Below are 25,870 nucleotides of genomic sequence, written 5' to 3'. Positions count from 1 at the left end.
ATCACCGACAGGACAGCAACCCCTTCAACAATGAGAAGGGTAGTGTCACTGGAAATGTCGAGAAAACTTTCCTTGCAAAATCCTGCCCCTGTGGAATCCCCCTGTGGAATCCCAAACTCCTCCCTCCAAGGTTGCAAACCTAGCATCCAATTTTGACGGCTCAAACACAGGGGGCTGGATTCTCCAAACCCACCCCGGGTCGGAGAATCGCGGGGGGGGGGGGGGGGCACGAATCAAGTGACGCCGCTCCAACGCCGGTGCGCCAATTCTCCGACAACCAGAGAATCGGCACCAATGGCACCGGCGTGGTCGGTGCTGCGCCGGTCGGGTCTATTCAATGCGCCCCCCCCCCCCCCCCCGGCGTCGTTCTCGTGTGGTGTTTCCTGGCAGGACCTTGGCGTTCATGCTGCGGGGGCGGCCTGGTGGGGGGGAGAGGGATCTGACTCCCGGGGGCCTCCATGGAGGCCTGGTCCGCGATCGGGGCCTACCAATCGGCGGGCGGGCTTATCCTGGTGGGGGCCTATGTTGCTCCGCGCCGGGTCCCTGTAAGTCTCCGCCATGTTGCATTGGGGCGGTGCGGAGACAGTAACCCACGCGCATGCGCGAACTCGCACCGGCCATGGCGCGCATGCGCCAACCCGCGCCGCCCGTGCTGACGCCCGTATCAGCAGCTGGAGCAGCGTGAGGCTCTCCAGTGCCATGCTGGCCCCCTGTGCGGCACAGGATCGTTGATCCTAGGGGCCATATGACGTTGTCGTAAAACGCTCCGGCATTTACGACGGTGTCAACACTTAGTCCCAGGATCGGAGAATCCCGCCTATGATTCTCTCAGATTGGCACCAGCCTTGACCCCACCCATTTAAAATACTTCCGAAATTACCTCCATATGTTAAGCATGGCCACCACTACTGGACTACCCAAATATTTCTCTGGGGCAAACGGAAGTGGCGCTGTTGCCTTCGCCTGCAATCCTCCCCCTACAAGGGCCTGTCTTAATCCTCACCCACATTGCCTCCATCTCACTCCCCCAGACCCGTACCTTCTCAGTGTTTGCCACCCAATGATTTTTATTTTTTTTTAATTTAGAGTACCCAATTATTTTCATTCCAATTGAGGGGCAATTTAGCGTGGCCAATCCACCTACCCTGCACATCTTTGGGTTGTGGGGATGAAACCCACGCAGACACGGGGAGAATGTGCAAACTCCACACGGACAGTGACCCAGGGTCGGGATTCGAACCCGGGTCCTCAGTGCCGTAGTCAGCAGTGCTAACCTGCCACCCAATAATAATACAGCAGACTTGCAGAGCCAAACCCCCTGAATGTTGCCCTCTCTGAAGCACTGTCTTCCGAATCCTTACTACCTTACCTGCACAGACAAACAACAAAATCAATGTTCCACCCCAATAAAATCACTTTCAGCAAGAAGGCCGGTAAACACTGGAATAAAAACAAAAACCGTGGCAAAACATTGATCTTTACCGCCTGCACACGGTCTGCCCATGATAGGGGGAAGCTATCACACCGTAACAAATCCACCTTGACCCTGCCCACCAGACTTGTAAAATTCAATTTACAGAGCCGGGCCCAATCCAGAGCCAACTGCACCCCCAGATATCTGAAGTCAGCCATCACCACACAAAACGGCAATCCCCCCAAGCCAGCTCCAGTCCCTGGCGGGGAGACCAAAAAGAACTTGCTCTTTTCCATATTCAATTTATATTCTGAAAAAGGGCCAAATCGCTTAATTATATCCCCCACATGGGAACCGAGTTGGAAATGTGCAACAAAAAAATCATCAGCATACAGTGACACGCTATGGTGCACCATGTACCTCCCCCACAAAAAACTATCCACCACCACACACCCCCCACCACTGTCCCCCTCCAATTACTGAGCTCCGCAACTCAATGGCCAAAGAATGGCTTCATCGCCAGCGCAAACAAAAAGGGGGAAATAGGAAACCCCTGCCTCGTTCCCCTATGCAACTGAAGATATCCCAAGTTCACCTCATTTGTACGAACACTCACCCTCAGTTTCTTATACAACAATTTGACTCACGCCACAAACTTGGGTCTAATCCCAAACCTCTCCAACACCACAAACAAATAACCCCACTCTACCCGATCAAATGCCTTCTCCTCATCCAGCGTCACCACCCACTTCCTGCTCCTCCCCTTTTGATGAGACGAGCAGCACATTTAACAAGCTCCACACATTTGAGGACAACTGCTTACCCTTTACAACCCTGATTGATCCTCCCCAACCACCTGTGGCAGGCACTCCTCCAACCTAAGTGCCAACATTTTGGCAAGAATCTTGGCATCCACATTTAATAGATATTGACCAATATGACCCACGCTCCACCTGGTCCTTAACCTTTTTTAACAACAGCAAAATATGTCAGCATATTTGTGCTCAGGCCCTGGAGTGGAACTTGAACCCTGAACCTTGTGACCCAGAGACGAGAGCGCTACCAACTGAGCCACAGCGGATACTTCAAATTCTGCCCAATCATATTATGATTTTCTGAGTGACCTATTACCACATTCGAGCATACTACTGATGTCAGGCTAACTGGCTTTTATTGTTCTTGAATCAAAGAATCATTTTTATTTCCATCTATTTCTAATCTGGCGATCACTCTAAAATCCAAGGAACTCTGGAAGATTAAAACCAATGCATCCACTATCACTAAAGCCACGTTTCTAATACCCAGGGACATAGGCATTAAGTCCAGGGAATCTGTCAGCTTGTCTTTATTAATTTTTCCAGTTCTGTTTCCTTTCTAGTCTTCATTTAAGTTCATAATTTTTACAAGAATTATAGAATCCCTACAGTGCAGAAGGAGGCTATTCAGCACCGAGTCTGGACCGACCCTCCGAAGAGCACCCCGTAACCTAACTTGCATATCCCTGGACATTAAGGGGCAATTTAGTATGGCCAATCCACCTAACCTGCCTCTGTCTGTAAGGGACCCACTCCTACATCTGTTTGTCTCTTCCCTTTCACAAATAAATTTTAAAAAACATTTGCATTGCTTATAAACATCAAATATTTTAATCCAGCTTCTCAATCTTATCTTTGCCAACATGCCCTTCATACCTATGCAATTTGCTTTGTACAGACTCAAGATCCTAATTTCCAACTTAACTAAATTCACTGCTGTAATGTTGGAAAGTGTGGCAGCCAATTTGCACAGCAAGGTCCCAGAAACAACAATTAGACAAACAATTGAATAATCTGTTTCAGTGATGTTGGTTGAGGGATAAATCTTGACCAAGCAAGGGGAGAACACCCCTGCTCTATGGCGGCATTGGTCGCACAATGGTTAGCACTGTGGCTTCACAGCACCAGGGTCCCAGATTCGATTCCCCGCCGGGTCACTATCTGTGCGGAGTCTGCACATTCTCCCCATGTCTGCCTGGGTTTCCTCCCACAAGTTCTGAAAGACGTGCTGTTAGGTAATTTGAACATTCCTGAATTATCCCTGCGTGTACCCAAACAGGTGCCGGAATGTGGCAACTAGGGGCTTTTTACAGTAATTCATAGCAGTGTTAATGTAAGCCTACTTGTGACAATAAAGATTATTATTACTATTCAAAATAATACCTTGATATATCATACATCCACCTGGCGGACAGATAGGGCATCAGTTTAATAACTTGTCTGAAAGGAATATCTGGGAGAAAGTTCACAAATCTTTTCAGGTGATGTGGCAAGTAGATAATGTTCAGCATGGCACTGGAGTGTTGGCCTAGATTACTTGTTCAAACCTCACAACCTACTGATTCAAAAGTGAGAGTTCAGCTGATAAGGCATATCCGGCATACATTGCTGGTCAGGGTCCAAAATAATCTGAATGGAAAAGATTGTTCTGATAAATTATTTTCTTAGCGGGTCGTCAGAGACAAACTTGTTCCCTTTGGGGAATAGTGGGGAATTGGTGGAAGGATTCCCGAGCTGATTATCAGCCTATTCTAATGCATTGAAAAATGCTCTTTTTTTGGGCCAACAAGTCTTGGTATTGGACTCAAACCTGGAGCCTCGAGTGCAAAGGTAGGGATGCTACCCACTGTGCCACATGACCTCCTGGCTTATATAGTTGAAAATGATCCTTCATTTGCCAATTGCAACAAGTAAAAGGAAACAGTTACATCGACCTCTGCGACATGATGATAAGCATACCCATCATTTCTTCATTTACAATGGGGAGATAGAGACATCAAACTCTGAAGAGGAAAACACAAGGCTTGAAAGGACACGTTAAAGACTGGGGAAGGCTCCTCAAAAAATCTTCAATCTCTTTTCTAATTTAACACCCAAGGAAGTACAATTGCATCTTTATGAATTTATTGCAAATATAGGTGTACGTTCCTGAGGGAGTGAAGGATAAGTATGGGAAGTTTAGGGAGCCTTGGATAACGAGGGATATTGTGAACCACGCCAAACAAAATAGGAGGCTTTGTACGGTCCAGAAGGGTAGGGGCAGTCGAAACCCTTGAGTATAAAGAACAAAGAACAAAGAAAAGTAAAGAACAGGAACAGACCATTCGGCCCTCCAAGCCTGCGCCAACCATGCTGCCGTCTAAATTAAAATCTTCTACACTTCTGGGGTCCGTATTCCTCTATTCCCATCCTATTCCTCTATTCCCATCCTATTCATGTATTTGTCAAGCTGCCCTTAAACGTCACTATCGTCCCTGCTTCCTCCACCACCTCCGGCAGAGGGTTCCAGGCACCCACTACCCTGTACGTGTAAAAAACGTACTTCGTACATCTCCTCCAAACCTTGATCCTCGCACCTTAAACCTATGCCCCCTAGTAATTGACCCCTGTACCCTGGGAAACAGTTTCTGACTATCCACTCTGTCTATGCCCCTCATAATTTTGTAGACCTCTATCAGGTCGCCCCACAACCTCCTTCGTTCCAGTGAGAACAAACCAAGTTTATTCAACCTCTCCTCATAGCTAATGCCCTCCATATTAGGGCAGCACGGTAGCATTGTGGATAGCACAATCGCTTCACAGCTCCAGGGTCCCAGGTTCGATTCCGGCTTGGGTCACTGTCTGTGTGGAGTCTGCACATCCTCCCCGTGTGTGCGTGGGTTTCCTCCGGGTGCTCCAGTTTTCTCCCACAGTCCAAAGATGTGCAGGTTAGGTGGATTGGCCATGATAAATTGCCCTTAGTGTCCAAAATTGCCCTTAGTGTTGGGTGGGGTTACTGGGTTATGGGGATAGGGTGGAGGTGTTAACCTTGGGTAGGGTGCTCTTTCCAGGAGCTGGTACAGACTCGATGGGCCGAATGGCCTCCTTCTGTACTGTAAATTTTATGAAAAATATCAGGCAACATCCTGGTAAATCTCTTCTGCACCCTCTCTAAAGCCTCCACATCCTTCTGGTAGTGTGGCGACCAGAATTGAACACTATACTTCAAATGTGGCCTAACTAAGGTTCTATACAGCTGCAACATGACTTGCCAATTTTTATGCTCAATGCCCCGGCCAATGAAGGCAAGCATGCCGTATGCCTTCTTGACTACCTTCTCCACCTGTGTTGCCCCTTTCAGCGGCCTGTGGACCAGTACACCAAGATCTCTCCGACTGTCAATACACATGAGGATTCTTCTATTCACTGTATATTCCCTACCTGTATTAGACCTTCCAAAATGCATTACCTCACATTTGTCCGGATTGAACTCCATCTGCCATCTTGCTGCCCAAGTCTCCAAATGATCTCAATCCTGCTGTATCCTCTGGCAGTCCTCATCGCTATCCGCAATTCCACCAACCTAAAGAAAGTAGGAAGGTACTGAAGCGGGAAATTATGAGGGGTCATGAATAGCCCTTGACAAGTAGGATTAAGGTGAATCCCAATGCTTTTAATTCATATGTAAAAAAAAAAGAGGATGGCCAGGGAAAGGATTTAAGGACACTTAAGGACAGTGGGGGAAATCTATGTGTTGAGCACGAGGAAATGGACAAGGTACTGAATGAATATTTTGCATCAGCATTCACCAAAGAAAAGGACTTTGTGGAAGAGGAATCTTGGTTCGGGTGTGTGGATAGTTTGGGTCATGTTGACATCAAAAAAGAAGAGGTATTGAGTGTTTTAAAAGACATTAAGGTAGATAGGTCTCCTGGACCTGATGGGATTTACCCCAGAATACTGAGGGACACAACAGAGGAAATTGCTGGGGCCCTGGACTGACATCTTTATATCCTCATTGACTGCAGGTAAGATCCCAGAGGACTGGAGAACAGCTGATATGGTACAGCTGTTTAAAAAAGGTAGCAGGGATAATCCTGGAAACTATAGGCCAGTGAGCCTCACATCGGTAGTAGGTAAATTATTGGAGAATTCTCAGGGACAGGATTTATACCTATTTGGAAACAAATGGACTCATTAGCGATAGACAGCATGGTTTTGTGAAAGGGGAGGTCATGCCTCACTAACTTGATCGAATTTTTGAATGAGGTGGCAAAGATTTTTTTTACAAATTTAGAGTACCCAATTATTTTCTTTTCCAATTAAGGGGCAATTTAGCATGGCCAAATGGCATGACCTATCCTGCACATCTTTTGGGTTGTGGGGGCGAAACCCACGCAGACATGGGGAGAATGTGCAAACTTCACACAGACAGTGACCCAGGGTCGGTATTCGAACCTCGGTCCTCAGCGCCGTAGGCAGCAATGCTAACCACTGTGCCACCGTGCTGCCCTATGAGGTGACTAAGATGATTAACGAGGAGAGGGCGGTGGATGCTGTTTACGTGGACTTCAGTAAAGCCTTTGACAAGGTGCTTCATGGCAGACTGGTACAAAAGTTGAAGTCACACGGGATCAGAGGTGAGGTGGCAAGATGGATACAGAACAGGCTCGGTCCCAGAAGGCAGAGGGTAACAGTAAAAGGGTGTATTTCTGAATGGAAGGTTGTGATTAGTGGTGTTCCACAGGGATCGGTGATGGGGGCTCTGTGTTTGTAGTGTATATAAATGATTTGAAAGGGGCAGCAAGGTGGCCCAGTGGTTATCACTGCTGCCTCACGGCGCCGAGGTCCCAGGTTAGAATCCTGGCCCTGGGGCACTGTCCGTGTGGAGTTTGCATGTACTCCCTGTGTTTGCATGAGTTTCAACCCCGTAATCCAAAGGTGTGCAGGTTAGGTGGATTGGCCACGCTAAATTGCCCCTTAATTGGAAAAAAAGAATTGGGTACTCTAAAAAAAATTTTTTTAATGATTTGAAGGAAAATGAAATGACTTAGAGGGTTTTGAGATTGGCCAATTGGAATACGAGTTCCCTGATTAGTGGGCCAATCAGGGAACCTCTTCTGTGTATAACAGGAAGTGTCTGATCCTCTGCATTCCCAATAGAGATAGCAAGCTGAATGCACATGGTTGTACTGCTGTTGGTTTTGTTAATAAAAGGGATTCTGATGAAGGAACTTCTGCCTCCGTGGACTTATTACATAAAATGTAGCTGGTCTGATTAGTAAGTTCATGGATGACACCAAGGTTAGTGGAGTGGCAAATAGTGTTGATTATTGTCAGAGGATACAGCAGGACACAGATAGGTTGGAGACTTGGACAGAGAAATGGAAAATGGAGTTTAATCCAGACAAAATGTGAGGTAATGATTTTAGTAGGTCTAACATAAGAGGGGAAATATACCATAAATGGCAAAACTCTTAGGAATATAGAAAGTCAGAGCGATCTGGGCATACAGTTCCACAGATCTTTGAAAGTGGTCACACAAGTGGACAAGGTAGTCCAGAAAGCATATGGAATGCTTGCCTTCATTGGACGGGGCAGTGAGTATGAAAATGGCAAGTCATGCTACAGTTGAATAGAACCTTGGTACAGCCGCACTTGGAGTATTGCACTCAATTCTGGTTGCCACACTATCAGAAAAATTAGGCTTTGGGAGAGGGTGCCAAGGAGGTTTACCAGGATGTTGTCCGGTCTGGAGGCTGAATATGGAGTCGGACTGTTTTCATTAGAACGGCAGAGGCTGAGGGGCAATCTGATAGAAGTCTACAAGATTATGAGGGGCATGGATGGAGTGGATGGGCAGGCAGTTTTTTCCAGAGTGGAGGGGTCAGTCACCATGGGGCATAGATTTAAGGTCCGTCGGGCAAAGTTTAGGGGAGATGTTCGAGGCCGGTTTTTTTACACAGTGGTGGTGAGTGCCTGGAATGCACTGCCTAGGGAAGTTGTGGAAGCAGATACATTAAGGCCGTTCAAAAGACATCTCAACAAACACATGGATAGGATGGGTGTTGTGGGATACGGCACTAGGAAGGGCTGAGGGTTTTGGCCAAGCTTGGTACCATGACTGGTACAGGCTTGCGGGGCCGAAGGCCCGTTCCTGTGCTTTATTGTTCAACTCTTTCACAATATTAAAGCTCTCTCATCCTTCGTCCTTCTTATTTCAGGAGAAGAGTCCCATCCTGTTCAATCTTTCCTGATGTTTATCGCCTTTCCAATCTGTTATTTAGATGTAAAATCACACGCACATATTATCAGGAGCAGACATTCCATACATAGTCCCGGACTTTCGGTCCACTGGTTGCGCACACAGAGTCAGGAGAATTCACAGCACTGCTAACACAACCTTTAAAAATAGCTACCTGGATGTCGGATTTTCTGGGTGGGCAAGCTAAGTAAAAGTCAGGAAGGGCAACCTGGGAACAAGTGAGGAAGCTTCCAGGTGTGGGAGTGTGTTGGCCAGAAGGGCTGCCCCCTTCATCTCTCACATTCCCTCACTTCTCCATATGCTTTCCATGCTCCATCTTTGCTAACCCTTGCCCCTCCTGGGCTTTTTATAGCCTCTATGTCAACTCATTCCAACCCATGCCATCCCACCCTCCATGCCCTTACACTCTCCATGTTATCTCTCCCAGTATCCACCATGGGCAGACCTCAGGAGCCAAACAGATGAGATCAAATAAAGTTCTAAGTGTCTCCTGCGACTTCACTATATTGAAAATTGATAAAAACCCATTTACTACATTTACATTCCTTCAACGGCATAAAACTTGATGATATCAAACATTTCATTCAAATGCAAAAGTCCCTTATCACATAAAGCATTGGAATTTATAGTTGCTCTTCAAAGAGTCTATAACCACTTTGAGCAGTCAAACTATGAATAGCAAGCACCCTACTGTGGTGATGGATGACTGAAATAAGTCATACAGCCCTACTCCAATAATGGAAACCCACATTCTTGTGTCCACAGACTGAAGTAATAAGCAATCTTGATTAAAACACTCCAGACTTTTTTTCCAAAAATTTAAAGGACGGGACTTTGAAAGGTCTTGACAGCTCCATTTGACAGGTCCTCCTGACAGATCATCTTGACAGGTACTCTTGACAATTGATTTTTACAGGTCTGATGACAGTCAATGAATTTATGCACTTTTTATGAATGTTCATGTCTACTTTTAACACTTCCAAAGGGCACCTTACCTCCCTCAAAGATGTTCGGGAGGGTGGGGGTGGGGGGGCTAACCTGGCGATCCAAATAATTCCACACGGTTCAGACCAGCTCTAATCAGGTCTAATCTGCACAATCTGGTTTCACTTTCCTGGCCTACTGAAATCCAACTTCAGTGGAGGCAACTGATCATTTAAATGGCCAGCTGACTCTGTGTAACATGCATATGCAAAAAGCGATATTCCCACCATGCAAAAATGTTTACATAGCCAGTTCCCATTATAAATGTGAACATAACCCTGTGGGCCAGTGGCGCAATGGGTAACGCGCCTGACTACGGATCAAGAGATTCCAGGTTCGATTCCTGGCTGGTTCGTGGTAAACTGTCGACATCAGTTTGCAAAGTCCATGAAAAATGCTTATTCCATAAATGTGAACATAGGAATTTATAAGGAAAAAAACAAAAATAAGGACATGAGTTTAGAGCGGGGGCCTGATTTGTGCCCGAGCACTCCGTTCAAGTGTTCCTCCCTAGCGTGTAACTTCGCTTCACTGCATGGCACGGTAGGACAGTGGTTAGCACTGCTACTTCACAGCACCAGCGTCCCAGGTTTGATTCCCGTTTGGGTCAATGTCTGTGCAGAGTCTGCACGTTCTCTCCGTGTCTCCATGGGTTTCCTCCGGGTGCTCAGCTTTCCTCCCACAAGTCCCGAAAGACATGCTTGTTAGGTGAATTGGACATTCTGAATTCTCCCTCAGTGTACCTGAACAGGCACCGGAATGTGGCTACTAAGGGGTTTTCACAGTAACTTCATTGCAGTTCATGTAAGCCTATTTGTGACACTACTAAATTTTATTATTATTTATCAAGATTCCCTGTGTACATTGTCACAGGAGATTGACTAATATAACAATTGTAAAGTATATATTCAATTACAATATAAAAAGTCATATGTTCATGTGTGTGTCCCAAAGTTAGTGCTGCAGACAGTGATTTTGCGAATGGAGAGTGTTTAAATATGAGATGGTGAGCAGCAGTTACTGGGGAACGGTTAGTCTACAAGGTTGCTATGTGAAAAATTGCCAATGATTGGATTAAATTGCAGCATTATCTGATTTCACAGCTATTGACTGCAGCCAAATAAATTGAAAGAATATTACTAATTCATCATGGCTTATCCTTTGAAAAGGCCTAAGGCTGCTGCCAAGCTCCTACCTTATAATGCACAATATCAGTTCTCTGCCTACGCACACAGACGCCATGACAGCAGCTTTGTACTTATACAATTCATGACATTGTTAACTCTGTACAGTCAAACTTAAAATACACATCCTTGTGTCCAAATCCCTCCGTGACATCTCTCCCCCCCCCCCCCCCACCCCCCCCCCCCCCCCCCCCCCCCCCCCACCCCCGTGCACGCCTCCGAATCTGGTTTCTTGCACATTCCCGATTTCTATCTCCCCACCATTGGTTGTTGCCCAGATCCTAAACTCTGTAATTCCTTCCTTAAATCTTTCAATCTCTCTCTCTTCCTCTAAGGTACCACTTAAAATCGACCTTTCTTAACTAAGCTTCTTGTCATCTGTGTGAACTTCATGTTTCACAGTGCCCAGGTTTGTCCAAATCACCTTGGGACGTTAAAGGTGCTACAGAAATGCAAGTTGCTCTTGTGTCTCCAGTTATGTCCCAGAAACCCAGATAGATAAACCTTGAGGTGTTCAGACCCCACGCCAGGGTTTGGGCATAATAATCCAGGTTCATGCTCTCGTGCAAGACGGAGGGAGTAATGTCTTATCGTAAGTACAACCCTTCAGAAGGAGTGTCTGAATCAACATTTTGTCCAACCATCCTCCTAGTTTCACTGAATATTAAAGGAGAGAAAACAATTGTCTTCATGTCCTCAGCAACATTACATCTTCAAATGCTGCTCAGGAGGTGAAGTAGACACTCATTTAGTAGTTCTGTGTAGGGGAGTGTTGGATAGAAAATACTGCCTCTTATTTTTTTGCACAGCAGGAATTGCTGCAGTTCAGAGTCATTCATTGCATGTGAAGCACACGTGAAACCAAACACAATATAAATTCAGACCTTTAATTTTGTACTTGTAGCAACTGAAGCTCATTACTCTAGACTGGCACTTCCGTACATTACTGAGGGAGTACTGCACCGGAGATGTGGTCTTTCAGATGAATTGTCAAACCGAGATTCCATTTTGAGTGGATGTGAAAGACCTCCCGGTTCTTTCAAGGAAGAGCAAGTCAATTTCCTATTGCCCTTGCCAATGTTTATCTTTCAAGCAACATTAAAAAGAATGGATCTCCGGGTCATTATCACATTGCTGTTAGAGGGGCCTTGCTGTGCGCAAAGTGGCTGCTAAATTTCCTATATTACAACAGTGACTAAACTTCAAAAGTTATCAAATCGGCCGTAAAGTACTTTGAGGTGTTGTAGGGTTGTAAAACGCCCAATAGAAATGCAAATCTTTCTTTAATGCTGAGAATGAGTGACTCTCTGAACATTCTTACAATAAAGGGCCAGCTTTCAATATCTCCAATAATCACTGCTGTCGCCACGATAGTTAAACTTTGAATCCTACCTTCAATTTCTAAATGCCAAGTGTTTCAACAATCATCCTGGCTATGATCAGGTTGCTTGCCAGGGCTTTACCCTGGGACCAGTTTGGTTTGTGCTTCTCAGCTCCTCACTGAATAAGGACCAATGAGCAAGGACCAATGACCAAGTCCCTCAAAAGAAAAAAATGATAAATTCCACAAGGTTTGGTACTGGGGCCACAACTGTTCTATTCCCTATTTACAAAAGCAATTTGAACTCTTGGATCAGTGGTGCGAGACCACATACTCCTTGGATAATAAGAGTCTCACTGTCTAGATGAGGTAGAAGAGTCTATTGGTACAGTTTTAAAATCAGTAAAAGTAATGGCACAAGTTAATAAGTCCATAAAAAGTATGAATAAAGCACTGTGATTCATTCCTAGAGAGATCAGATTGAAAAAGGAAGAAGTTATGTTACAATTATATTGCATCCTGGTTTAACCACACAATGCTGTGCATTGTTCTGTATTTCCAAAAATGATATAGAGGTGCCAGAAAAAAAACAAAACAAGATTTTTGTTTTGTGGTTTTGGAGAGGAAGATATGCATGCTTCTTAACCCCTGGAGAGTTTAAGTTTAGGTATAACAGCAGCAAGCATTCATGAGTTTACAGAGAGTGGGGTATTTATTCACACCGTCGACCCAAGTCGACATTTAATCAATCACTCCCACACACACGAAGGGTATGGATAAATAGTTGTAAACCAAAAAATAGTTCATAGTTTGTATGTTAGATTTGTAGTAAAAGGCCTCCGGCCCATTAAAGAAAGGAGTCTTTTTCCACACAGTTAGGTTTAAATAGCTGAACTCATATTTGGATTGATTCCCTGAAGGAGATGAATATTCAGAGGGTCACAAAGCTGGGCATTTTGGGGTTTTGTACTAGGAGGTCAAATGTCTTTACAGATGGGCTTCAAGTTTTAGAATCAGGCTGGGAGGCACTTTTAAAGATGTGTAGCTTGCAGGTCCTTAAAGGCAAAGATGATATAGCTTTTTGCTGCAGCTGCGGTTTCTTTCAATGTTTCTTCTGCAGACTGTCCAGATCTTTCTGGGTCTTCAGGTAAAAATGTGTTATTACCAGCTGATTTTAGTGCTGGCATTATCTACCCAGAATAGCTGAGCTGAAAGCCACTGCTGTACAATTGAGATAATAGAAGGGCAGCACGATGGCAGGGCAGCATGGTGGCACAGTGGTTAGCACTGCTTCCTCACAACACTGAGGTCCCAGGTTCGATTCCGGCTCTGGGTCACTTCCGTGTGGAATTTGCATATTCTCTCCGTGTTTGCGTGGGTTTCACCCCCACAACTCAAAGATGTGCCGGGTAGGTGGATTGGCCACACTAAATTGCTCCTTATTGGAAAAAATGAATTGCGTACTCTGAATTATTTTTTTTAAAATAGATGATTTCTTCACACTTACTAAAGTGAATACGTTTCTGTCCAACTGTGAGTCATGGAGTCTGGACTTGTGTTGTGGGTAAATCCCCAAACGATAGACAATGTAAATTCCACAGATATTATTTGTCTTAATATGTCCATTCCTGGGGGAATCTCCCACCCAGGGTGAAACAATTAGGAACTGCCTGGAAGCTTCAGGCAGTCTGTGTTAAGTTGCAAAAATCCTCTGACCCTCGGTGGCCTGCGTAACAGTCCATCCGTGTCCATTTTAAATAGAAGACATTTCCAGAAACTTCTATGCAAATGCAGAGCGCATATTTAAAGCTATGAATGTGACATGACTCTACTGGACATAACAAAGGGAACATGCAGGTGCATTGAGTCATGTGGGTGGGACCCCAGCTGTGCATACAGTGCGAACCATTTCACTGCTGGACCCCAAACAAAACAGCTTACCAGACGTGTGTCGATTGGAAGAGAGGAAAGTTCAACCCTCTGAAGAGAGGGCCCTTCGGTAAGAAATGTAATCATACAATGAAAATCCTAGATATTAGAAGTAAAAAAAAAATCCTACGGCAAAATGATAGATCAGTATTTGGACTCAATCTGCAAAGGGTCACATCTGCTCCAGAAAATGTAACTGAAGGAACTGAGAAAACAAAACTCTTCAGAGACATTATAATAATAGATTATCATGCAGTAACATGATGCTGAGAGAAGAAAAGTGAGCCAGTGATTGCCACAGTCACAGAAACCTTCAATTTTATCAACTACATTTGTATCTATCTATATCATATCAATCTATATAGTTTCATATATATGTTATCTATCTACCTATCTATCTATATAATATATATATATAATTATAGTTCTATCTGAATGTGATAAATGCTTTTTTTAATGCTGCAATCAGTGGCTCACTTGTCCTTTTGCTGCACTATCGTCTTGGCATTATATATTGAGATTTATGTATACGAGTGTCTATGTATATATGTCTTGTGGGTGCACTTTCATTGAGTGTCAGACTTTCTTCCTATAGTACTTGCCCTGTTGAACATTGTTGTAAAATATAGTGTATCCTCAACTAACTACAAGCAGCACCAGGGGTGCTGGCCACCATCATATTACTGTACAAAGAATAGTGCTTCCCTTTTACTTCAACCCATGCCAGACATAAATTTCTATCGCTCAACGCATATATTAATACTTCTTTATTTCAGTAATGTACTGAACAAATGCTTAAAGGCAGCTCAGAAAGCAGGGTAGGATGCTTTGGTATGGTGGGAGGGAAGTCCCAAATTAGCCCTGTACTTTTTTTTTTAAATATTTTTATTCGCCATATTTTCATCATTTTGGCCATACCAAAAAAGGAAAACAACAACAAAACAACCACAACAATGTAAAACCTAAAACATCACTTGTTAATCAAAAATGAAAACGAACAAAAAGTTCCAAGGACTGGTGCAGACTCGATGGGCCGAATGGCCTCCTTCTGCACTGCATGATCTGTGAGCGATCAGCAAGGTGGAAGCTAAAACATCTGCCCCCGCACCCACCTGCAAACCGGACCGGTCCGACACCCTGAAAATGATTTCTTGGGGACCAGGTCCCAAACCCATACGCAACACCCCCGGGATAGTGCTAAATACCTCCCTCCAATACCTCTCCAGCTTCAGGCAGGACCAAAACATAGGAACATGGTTTGTGGGGCCCCTCCTTTATCACTCACAAACATCCTCCACCCCCTCAAACACCTGGCTCAGTCTTGATTTTGAGAGATGTGCTCTATACACGGCCTTCAATTGTATCAGCCCCAACCTTGCGCACAAGGTTTAGGCATTCAACCTTCACAGCACCTCACACCACAGTCCCTCTTCCATCGTTCCCCCTTCCGAGCTCTTCCTCCCATTTCACCTTAACCCCCTCCATGGTCATCCTATCCTCCTCCAGAAACTTCCCATAAACATCCCTCATAAACACCTTCATTTGCGAATGAGGGTGAGAATTTTAAAATCGAGATGTTGCCAAACCAGGAGAAAATACAAGTCAGTAGGTGCATGAGTGGGAGGTGAGCAGTACTTGGCGCAAATTAAGATATGAGGCAGAGTTTTGGATGACTAAAAGTTTAGAATCTGCAAAATGAAATGAAATGAAATGAAAATCGCTTATTGTCACGAGTTGGCTTCAATGAAGTTACTGTGAAAAGCCCCTAGTCGCCACATTATGGCATCTGGCCGGGGAGGCTGGTACGGGAATCGAACCGTGCTGCTGGCCTGCTTGGTCTGCTTTAAAAGCCAGTGATTTAGCTGAGTGAGCTGGGGAGCTAACCAGGAGAGTGCTGTAACTTCTATGACTCTGGTAAAGTTTAGAGGTAACAAAGGCTTGGATAAGAACACAAAAATTAAGTTGGGCATTTATGACCTGCAGAAATTGCAGATGAATATAATGTGTACAAAGCTCATCCTCTTTTCTGTATGCTGCAAAATAATTTTGCATTCGTTGTTTAGACAAATGTAGTCCCATTTAAAAAGGACACCATGAGGGCAGAATAGTTACTGAACTATATGTGTGTGTAAAATAAAGCCTAATCACTCATAGCAGTACAATCCCCAGGCATAATTGACAGGGGCACTATGAAATTACCTGCATTCTAGCAGGACTTGTGCTGTCACCATATGCAGCCTTTTAAAAAATAAATTTAGAGCACCTAGTTCATTTTTTCCAATTAAGGGACAATTTAACGTTGCCAATCCACCTACCCTGTACATCTTTTGGGTTGTGGGGGTGAAACCTACAGAAACGCGGGGGGTGGGGGGTCTATGCAAACTCCACACGGACAGTGACCCAGAGCCAGGATCGATCTTGAGACCTCGGCACCGTGAGGCAGTAGTGCTAACCACTGCGCCATCGTGCTGCTCTTCAATATGCAGCCTTAAGTAATGCCAATGCTTTTTGTTTTGTTCTAGGCATCCTCCTGGAGAGCCGGACGAACATCATCTTCGGAGCAACTATAATGACCGTGACCTGCCCCGGTACCTGGGAGCCCAGCATCCTTCTGCAGGATACTCGCATCGAGGGAATTATCCCCGAAACGCATCTGACAACCGCCCGGACCCGAGGATTCCTGACTACCTGAACAGTGCCAGGCTGCGGGAGGCTGCTTACAATCTTCCAAGCCAGTACAAGGGGCCCCACAGGCACGATGTGCCTCCATCGCCGAAGCAGACTATTAAAACGTCTCGTCACCATGACCACGGGAAGATGGTGTACAGGGAGAGCAGCCCAAACCGATACAGGTACGCCTACCAAGACGGCCAGCATCAAGACCCGAGGCAAAAGAATGGTATGACAGCAGCTGTCTAGCTAAAAGCCGATACAAAGACATTGTGTTACAGCACAAAGGGAATACGTCCACAGAGCTGGTCTTCCACTGCTGCTCTGCATCTCTAATTGCTCTATTCTACATCAGAATTCAACTAAATTGTATTGTGTTATGTTTTATGAATGAATGGTCTCTCCCATCAGTCAGATGAGAATGACCATTTTGCCTCCCTTAATGAATAGTGACGTGTTGCTAATCAAGTTTGCAGATAAATCGTTGAAATGCCTTTACCATGATAAGGTTTACAAATAACTTTCAAGAGGGAAGCTGACTGAGATCTACCTTACACTAAGGAAACACTTTCTCCAACAAGGAAGCACAGGCCCCTTCCTGAGAAGCCTACTGTAAAGATAACGCGATTGCTAATCACCGTTGCAAATTTTATCACCTAGTCAGAGTGGTGAGGCTGCAAGGGATTTGAGTCCGTGGATAAAATTAATTCCAGCGCACCTTATAAATAAGGAAATATTCCAGGACGGGAACTTACCTGCAAGTTTCAAATGGGTCTATAAACCAACTGAGAGACATTATCTGAATCCTTGATTCAATCCGCACCAACGCAAAATCCCAGGTATTCTCCACGTGACTGCTTACTCCACATGTGATGGCCCACCATTGTAAGTGGGCTAGCCTTGAACTGCATTGTGAAGGGATGCACATGATAGTGAAGCTCTAATTGCCAAATTTAGGTTGAAATGACCAACAGGAGTTTCAGAGCCAACTTTCCAGAACCAGCATGGTACAAACTCTAGCGCTGTGACGCTTATCTTACCTGTTTAATGATGCTTCCTAAGGTATTAACCAGCACAAACCATGACAAATGCACAGCTTATGCAATGCAATAATTCAGAAATGCTTATTGTCAATCCGCCCATATTATGGCATGCACCATTATATTATAATCTCACAAGAAAGCAATTTACATTATTGGCAACACCACCTGAATTTTAAAGATCCTTCTTGTATCTCTTCCATATGACATCATTCCTCATTCTATTCAGCCCCAGCTGTTCAATTATCTCTCTATGGACCGGCAATAATTTCCCTTTTAATATGTCAAATACTCTTCCAATATCTGGTTATTAGCAAGATATAATTTGTGATTCCAGATCAAAAATTAGTCTCAAATCCTACTCTCCATTCGCTTAGACATGCCATTTAGTGTGTTTTAGAGACTTATCAGCCTCCTGGCACCACCTAATGATGTCATACAACTGGCTTAAAATATATAGGAAGACTATAAATGTCAGTTTAAGAGGGCTTTTGTAATTAAATTTAATTAAAAATGGGTTTTCATCAGTGATTAAATAGAAAATGTGTTTCCCTGTCCTAATAAGCCTTATGCACTCATGAGAGAGAGAAAATGAACTCCCAGATCTCCATGTAATCTCAGTTAGTATCAAATAGGGTAACATTAAGATATGATGGTAAAAGATCTCTAACTGCACTCTTCCATCAATGGTTAACAGCCCAAATAAGTTTTGTTGTTTTACTGAGACATGAAACTTGGAAGATCCCACATCTGCTAGTATATGCTGTCAACTGACCTTGGTCAAAGTGATGTGTTGCGGAAATGGGAGTCAGCCAGCCAGCCTTCCTATGCTTGATGAACTACCCAACTACCCTTGCCTCCCTCTCGCGTGCTCATCCCAGTGCCACGTTTGACGTAGATGGAACAGGCAGGACTGAAGTTCATCCTGCCTCCATGCGCGGTAGTTCTCTTGTCACTCACTGTTTAACCGCTGAGGCAAGCCGATGACAGGCGCTTGAATTTTACCAGAAGGCGGCAGCACGAATATTGGTAGAAAGGGAAATGGGGGAATGCTTTACCCATTCTGCACCCCGCCCCCGCTGCTGCTGATTGCTGTCAGTAAATGGCAAATAATCCACTTGAGAATCTATTCCCACTGGCACATTGCATGGGTTGTCCTGACAATTTAATAGGCCTTTGAATGGTGCACAGATGGAACAATTTACGCTCATGAGAAGCTTTCAGTGAGTGATTGGATATCTTTCTATGATGAGCTAGGCAGCCCTGATTAACTCAGAAATCCATTGCTTGTGGTTACACAACTCCAGAATCTCAATTAGGTGATTTTCCACAGTGAACCCATGAGTAAAACTGCAGCAAGAGAGAGATGCAGAGGGATAAAAGACTATAATCAGGTTGCGGCTGCTTTGAATGGATTTTACTAAAGTACAAAAGCTGGTAACAGCATAATGTCAAGAGTAGGCCATTCAGCCTCTCAAGCCTGCTTCACCAACATCGATGGCCATGAACATTATCCAATCTATGGATAGAGGAAGCTCTCCTCTTAAACAGGAGATGCGTATCAAGAAGATGGCTACTACCTAGGAACAGGAAGCCATTTGGAATCTCAAGCCTGTTCTGCCATTCAGTTATGTCATAGCTAATCTGTAAACCTGAACTCTGTTCATCAGCTTTAGTTCCTTTAATATCCTTTGCTCGTAAATATCTATCAATCTCTGTTTCAAAGTTTCCATTTGCCCCTCTTCCCCCCCCCCCCCCCCCCCCCCCCTTCCCCTCCCAAGCCTCAATAACTTTTTGGGAGAGACACCCACTACCCTTTGTGAGGAGAAGCGCTTCCTGGCCTCACTGCACAATGGCTTAGCACAAATCTGAAGGCAATACCCCTTATTTCTGGACTCCCCAGCAGAGTAAATGGTTTATCTTCATCTACGCTGCCAAATCCTTTAATCATCATGAACACTTTTGTTAGATTATTCCTGCTATATTAAAGGGAATACAAGCCTAGTCTATATTTGTATAAAATTATGACATGAAAATGGGTCTTTCGGCCTATTTTGCCTTTTATTTTCCACAGCATGAACAGTAGTCTTCATCCGATTTGCCCATCCCTTTCCGATTTCCCTTTACTGTTTCCTACAGTTGTCTTAATCTTAACTGTTGACATAGGTCTCCACTTCAATTACCAAACACAGTTAAAATTCATGTGGAGATGCCAAGGATTCATACACACAAAGTATATGCTCGACCACTGAGCTACTTGGTGAGGTGAAACTGGTGGGAGGCGACCGAATGACGAGATCATGGGTAGAGAGAGCCCGGTCATCTAGGTTAGGTTCCCAGATAAGTGGAGCCCAGTACAGCTGTTTGCTGCTCCTTTTCGTGAGCCACCCTCACTGGTATTTTCGAGGCTCTGCAGCTTTGGAAAGTCCAGCACAGCTCTGAAGAGAACTGAAACACTGCAGTTGAAGTAGGGAATGATGGATGCTCAGGAACAAATTAAAGGTTGTGTACTTCATCAATGGGTTAAATTATCTTCTGCCTCGAAGGATTGACTATTTTGGGATGATTACCAGTAGTATTCTAATCAAAGTGTTCAGAAATTTCTGACAAAGGGTTCTGCCCAGATTGTCAACCTAATACTTTATTCTCCAGGTATTGACTGGCTTTCTGTTTCCATATATATTATATGTGTGCGTATATATATATATATATATACGTATGTATGTAGGAAGAGAGATCATGCCTGGAATTTACCTGAGATTTGTTCATTTTAAAGTAAGGAATGATGGATAACTCAGATGATTGATGATTAAAGCATTGTATATTATCTGAGCTCCCTCTTGGTTTAGCTGTTGTTAATCATTTGTGAATCACTTCTGGATATCTATTGTTTATTGCCATTTGGTCGAGGGATTGGTAACACTACTTGCACCATGATAATGATGCCTGAGCATCTACAAAAAGCTGCCTGGGCACTGAAATTCTCTACTAGATCTTTCAGGTAACAACCTTGAGAGCTACTGGAGCATTTCAACAACAGAATCAAAAATATAATGGGATTACAAATTATTTTTCTTTGCCTAGAATTGATTTTGAGAATCCTTCTCCCAGCTCTTCTGTTTTCTCTTTTATAAATGTTTATTATTAATTAATGGACTGGGTATTTTTTTATTCTACTCACATGCACGCCAATTCAATAAAAGCAATTACTTTCACATGGATCATGTCCTGGTTCATTCTACTTCGGGTACGATGTGGTTAATTTCTCTCGGTTCCCATGGACATGTCAGTAGCCGTGTTCCTTAACTGGCTTTGCACAGAGGTAGGTTCACCAACATTACATGTCTACCACCAACAGTCTGCCAATTAAAAATTTAATTTCTTTCCAAAAGTTTTCTTTCATTAGTGTCAAGCAGAGTCACATCCCTGTTAGCCCAGCAGGGCTGGCATTTAACTACAGACAGTTGTGTAGACTGTAAGGAATGCATTTCCTCCAATCACACCTCTGTAGTCTGACCCTGAGTCCTAGGAGGTGGTGAGATACTGAAGCACATGATTGACGCCCTAACTAGCCTGTCAGTCCAGGAAGAAGTCCACGGGAAGAAGACTATCAGAAGATACCTGGGGCAACTTTATATTTTAAAAGAACTCACAGAAATTACAGGGGGGTTCGAGTGCTGGGAAACAGGGTAATATTCTTTATTCAGCCTGCAATTACAACCCAATACTATTTTTTTAGCCACAGCAAAAATTAGGAATGTTGCCCTCGCCTTTATCACTGAGAGAAGCATATAGAGTGACTGCCACTGATAATGTGAAAGATAATCCTTCCGATGGAGCATTAAATCGAGGCCTTTTCAGCTCTCTGAGGTGCACGTAAAAGATCCCATGGTACTATTTTGAAGATCAAGGGAGTTCTTCCTATAGTTCTGGCCAATACTTGTTCCACAATCAACATTAGTTTTAAAAAAAATATTGTCTGGTCATTATCACATTGCTGCTTCAAAAAGCTTGCTTTACACAAATTGGCATTTCCTCAAATATCACAATGACATTTAAGAAGTACTCCATTGACTATATTGTAGATTGCAGTGCCCTGAAGTCATGAATGGCACTGTAGAAATGCTAGGTTGTTATTATTTTCTACAAGTAAACGGAATATGATTTTAACCTCCTCTATGCTCATTGTAATCAAATGTCGTCAATTTGCCTCTGTGTACTAAACATATTTGGGCGCGGTTCTCCGTAACCACGATGGGTGGGAGAATAGCGGGAGGACTGCTCCCGCACCTCCCGCTATTCTCCACCACCCCCGCCCCCCAAAATGGCGTGTCCGTTTTTGCGACACGCCGCTTGGAGAAACGAGGGCCGCCGTGAAAATCTCCGGCCCGGATGGGCTGAGCGGCGTGCCGTTCCCGACCTGTTCACGACGGCGCCAACCACACCTGGTCGCTGCCGTCGTGAACATGGCGCGCCAGGCAAGTGTGGGGCCTGTGGGGGGCGGATCGGGGATCGAGCACCACGACTGTGCTTGGGAGGGGACGGGCCCACGATTGGTGCCCACCGATCGTCGGGCCGGCGTCTCAAGGGGACGCACTCTTTCCCCTCCGCCCCTCCGCAAGATCAAGCCGCCACGTCTTGCGGGACAGCTGAGGGAAAGACGACAACCGTGCATGTTCGGGTTTGAGCTGCCCAACCTGCGCATGCACGGCTGACGTCATTAGGCGGCGCCGCCGCGTCATTCTTGGCACGCCGGGCCTTGAAGCCAGGGACAGGGCCCGGCGGCCGAGTTTCCCGGTACGGCCTTCCTATCCCCCCGGAGAGGGGAGAATAGGGGGCCGGGAGAGGCTTCTGACGCCGTCGTGAACCTCTCCGGGTTTCACGACGGCGTCGGGCCTTGCGGAGAATTCCGCCCATAGACATTGACTTTGTTCCTCAAATTATTTTTTCATCTACTTAAACACAGGAGTTGGGACATCTTGTTGAAGTTGTACAAGACATTGGTAAGACCCCAGATGGAATACTGTGTTCAGTTCTGGTCACCCTATTATAGGAAGGATATTGTTTAACTAGAAAGAGTGCAGAAGAGATTTACGAGGATGCTACCAGGACTTGATGGTCTGAGTTATAAAGAGAGGCTGGATAGGCTGGGACTTTTTTCCCTGGAGTCCAGGAGGCTTAGGGGTGATCTTATAGTGGCCTATAAAAAATAAGGAGGATAGATAAGGTAGATCGATGACATCTTTTCCCAAAGATAGAGGAATCTAGAACTAAAGGGTTTAAGGTGAGAGGGGAGAGATACAAAAGAGACCAGTGGGGAAATTTCTTCTCTCAGAGGGTGGTGAGCATCTGGAATGGGCTGCCAGAGGCAATGATAGAGACAGGTACAATTTTGTCTTTTAAAAAGCAGTTAGTTACATGGGCAGGGTGGGTATAGAGGGAGATGGGCCAAATGCGGGCAAGTGGGACTAGCTTAGCAATAGAAACTGGGCAGCATGGACAAGCTGGGCCGAAGGGCCTGTTTCTATGCTGCAAACATCTATGACTCAATTATGGCAAGGCTTGGGCACAATACAAGACAGCACAGAGGTTATAATCTTTATTATTGCCACAAGTAGGCTTACATTGACACTACAATGAAGTTACTGTGAAAATCCCTTAGTCACCATTCTCCGGCGCCTGTTCAGGTATGCTGAGGGAGAAATCTGAGTGTCCAATTCGCCAAACAGCACATCTTTTGGAACTTGTGGGAGGAAACCGGAGCACCCGGAGGAAACCCACACAGACACGGGGAGAACGTGCAGACCGGACAGTCAGTGCCCCAAGAGGAATCAAACTTGGGACTATGGCGCTGTGAAGCAGCAGTGCTAACCACTGTCCTGCCCTTTATCATTAGCGTTGTTGCTTCACAGCACCATGATGCCAGATTCGATTCCCGGCTTGGGTCTCTCACTGTGTGGAGTCTGCACGTTCTCCCAATGTCCAGGTGCACCGGATTCCTCCCACAAGTTCCGAAAGACGTGCTTGTTAGGTGAATGGGACATTCTGAATTCTCCTCCGTGACCTGAACAGGCGCCGGAGTGTGGCGACTAGGGGATTTTCACAGTAACTTAATTGCAGTGTTAATGTAAGCCTATTTGTGACACTAATAAAGATTATTATTATAATGTTCTCAACGGACAAACCGAAAGAAAAACTGGGTTGGGGCGGCTCACAAATATTTTTATTTTGGCAAAAGTGCCAGTGTCCTTTGATGATTCAGCAGTGAACAAAGGAATGGAAACTTTCCAGCAGCAACTTGCATTCACGTTGCTCCTTCAACATAGTCATAACCATCCCAAGGTGTTTCACATGAGCAGTCTCAGACAAAAAAAATGACAGCCTTGATCAAATATTTAAGCAGTGTCTCAAAGGAGAGGCCCAGAAGGCTGAAAGCAGGGGGGGGGGGGGAGGGGAGGGGCAGGGTTGGAGGAATGCAACAGCTGGAGGAAATTCTGGAGCTAGAATGAGGCGATGGAGGGATTTGGAACAACAAGGTGAGAATTTTACATGTGAGGCGTGAGCCGATGCAGGTCAACGAGCACAGAGGCAATGGATGAAAATAAACAAACATGCAGCCAATGAATGTGCAAGCATCGCCCAAAGTCCATTTGACCACCCCATTCCCTACCCGCCCCTCCCAAGCCCCCCACTGCTCTCCCGTAAATTCTTGGTGTACAAATGCTTCTTAAACCATAACTACCGACTGTGTTGTGTGATGCAAACAGGATCTCGCCTTTACTCAAGGCCAAAGGGGACTCGAGATCAGAGCAGGGGACTCGAGATCAGAGCAGGGCACGCGGGTGGGGGTGATGCCACGGTTGGGCTTTTATTGTTGCTGGGAAAACTCTTGATTTCAAAAGCCAACATTCCCACATGCTGAGAAACAAATTGAAAGCGAGAGTTCCTGTTCAATGAAAACATTGGCTTCTGGATCGATTTCCATTGAGGAAATTCCTGCGCACTTCAATCGGCAAAACCGGGAGTGCCCAAGCTTAGAAACGGGCATGCAATAAACTGGCGCCCGAGCAGTTTTCCTTGTGACTGAAGCAGGAAGCAAGCCCGCCTCTTACAAGTTCGGAGCAGCTCTTCTGTGCAGTGCTTGAAACAAGGATGCAGACCCTCCTGTGACAGTGTGATATCTTCCACTTCAAATGATCCAGGTTAATGAGGCTGTCTCTTCAAATGAAGAACGTCATTGCGCAGCTTGACATGAAAACAAAAGGGAGGAGGTGGGGGAGGGACGAACAAGAATTCAACTTTCCTGTAGCTGGATTGTGTCAGAAATGCACAGCATCCTCTAGTGGCTCAGCCAGATTTAGCACAATCCTCACAGTAAAAGCCTCCACTGTCGTCCCTCCAGCTCCCTGAGCTCTCCCCACTTGGTGCTTTGCGAGGACAGCAATTGCCTTTGGCAGTGCTGTGCACTGGGCCCTCCTTCGGTTACTATTTTATTCCTCCTCCTCCTCCTCCTCCCTCCCAGTCAGGAAGCATCGCACGCTTTAATGAAACTCAGCAAGTGCAGCCTCGTTTTACCCAAGTACAGCATCTCCCAGCGCATGTTAAGACAAAACCATCATCGATTCAGTTTACTGTGCACTCCTTCAACAGCCCAGCATTGATTTCCTGTTTAAGGGGAAATTGGTGGTGCGGGGAGTTGAGAAGAGAAAACTGCCTGTTGATGCTAAGTGGGGAGTCTCAAGTGCTCGCCGCCTGCCTCAATGCTTTGTAGCCAGAACTCTGCCTCATCACAGGACTGAAACTACGCAGAAGCCAATTAGTTCATTGTGTTGTCTCTTGAGCCGCAAAGATGCAATCTCTCGGCTTTGTTGTTGTCGGGAGAAAAAGACAGAAAAAGAGATTGAATCAATTATATATTAATAAGTGCTCAGTCTCTTTGTGGCTATTCCCAGTGGTTTTTGACAGTACTCCACCTACACTTCAAAATGCGGAGCTCAGACTTCCTATGCACAGTGACACAACAACAATTCAAGTAACCCCTCCCTCTCCCTGAATCGAACAATCCCGGGGGTATTTTTGACCTCAATAAGCCTCAATGATCAAATTTCCAAATCATCTTTCTCTCTTTAAGACTCAAGAAGCCTACCTCTTTGACCAAACATTTGGTCATCTGCCCTAATATCTCTCCCTATTTTATGTAGTGCCCTGGAATATACCCTGTGCAAGCGGAAGTATTTGCCAAACAGTAAGCACTTCACAACCCTAAAGC

General features: G+C 45.0%; 1 protein-coding gene and 1 non-coding gene across 2 annotated transcripts in view; both read left to right on the top strand.

Annotated features, from left to right (window-relative positions):
* The window catches only part of LOC119958709 (partitioning defective 3 homolog B-like), a 1,329,970-nt gene extending 1,310,625 nt beyond the window's left edge, over positions 1 to 19,345 (top strand). The window contains exon 23 of the mRNA XM_038787288.1: positions 16,414 to 19,345. Within this exon, the coding sequence (XP_038643216.1) occupies positions 16,414 to 16,810 (397 nt within the window). The 3' untranslated portion in view covers positions 16,811 to 19,345. The remainder of the gene's footprint in view (positions 1 to 16,413) is intronic.
* Positions 9,740 to 9,812, top strand: trnar-acg. The gene has a single exon. It is a non-coding gene; the product is annotated as a tRNA-Arg (tRNA).
* Positions 19,346 to 25,870: the final 6,525 nt, after the last annotated feature.

This window comes from Scyliorhinus canicula, chromosome 2, assembly GCF_902713615.1.
Source record: "Scyliorhinus canicula chromosome 2, sScyCan1.1, whole genome shotgun sequence".
Classification (NCBI taxonomy): Eukaryota; Metazoa; Chordata; class Chondrichthyes; order Carcharhiniformes; family Scyliorhinidae; genus Scyliorhinus; species Scyliorhinus canicula.
Note: the sequence above shows the minus strand (reverse complement) of the source record. Positions and strands in the feature narration are given on the sequence as shown.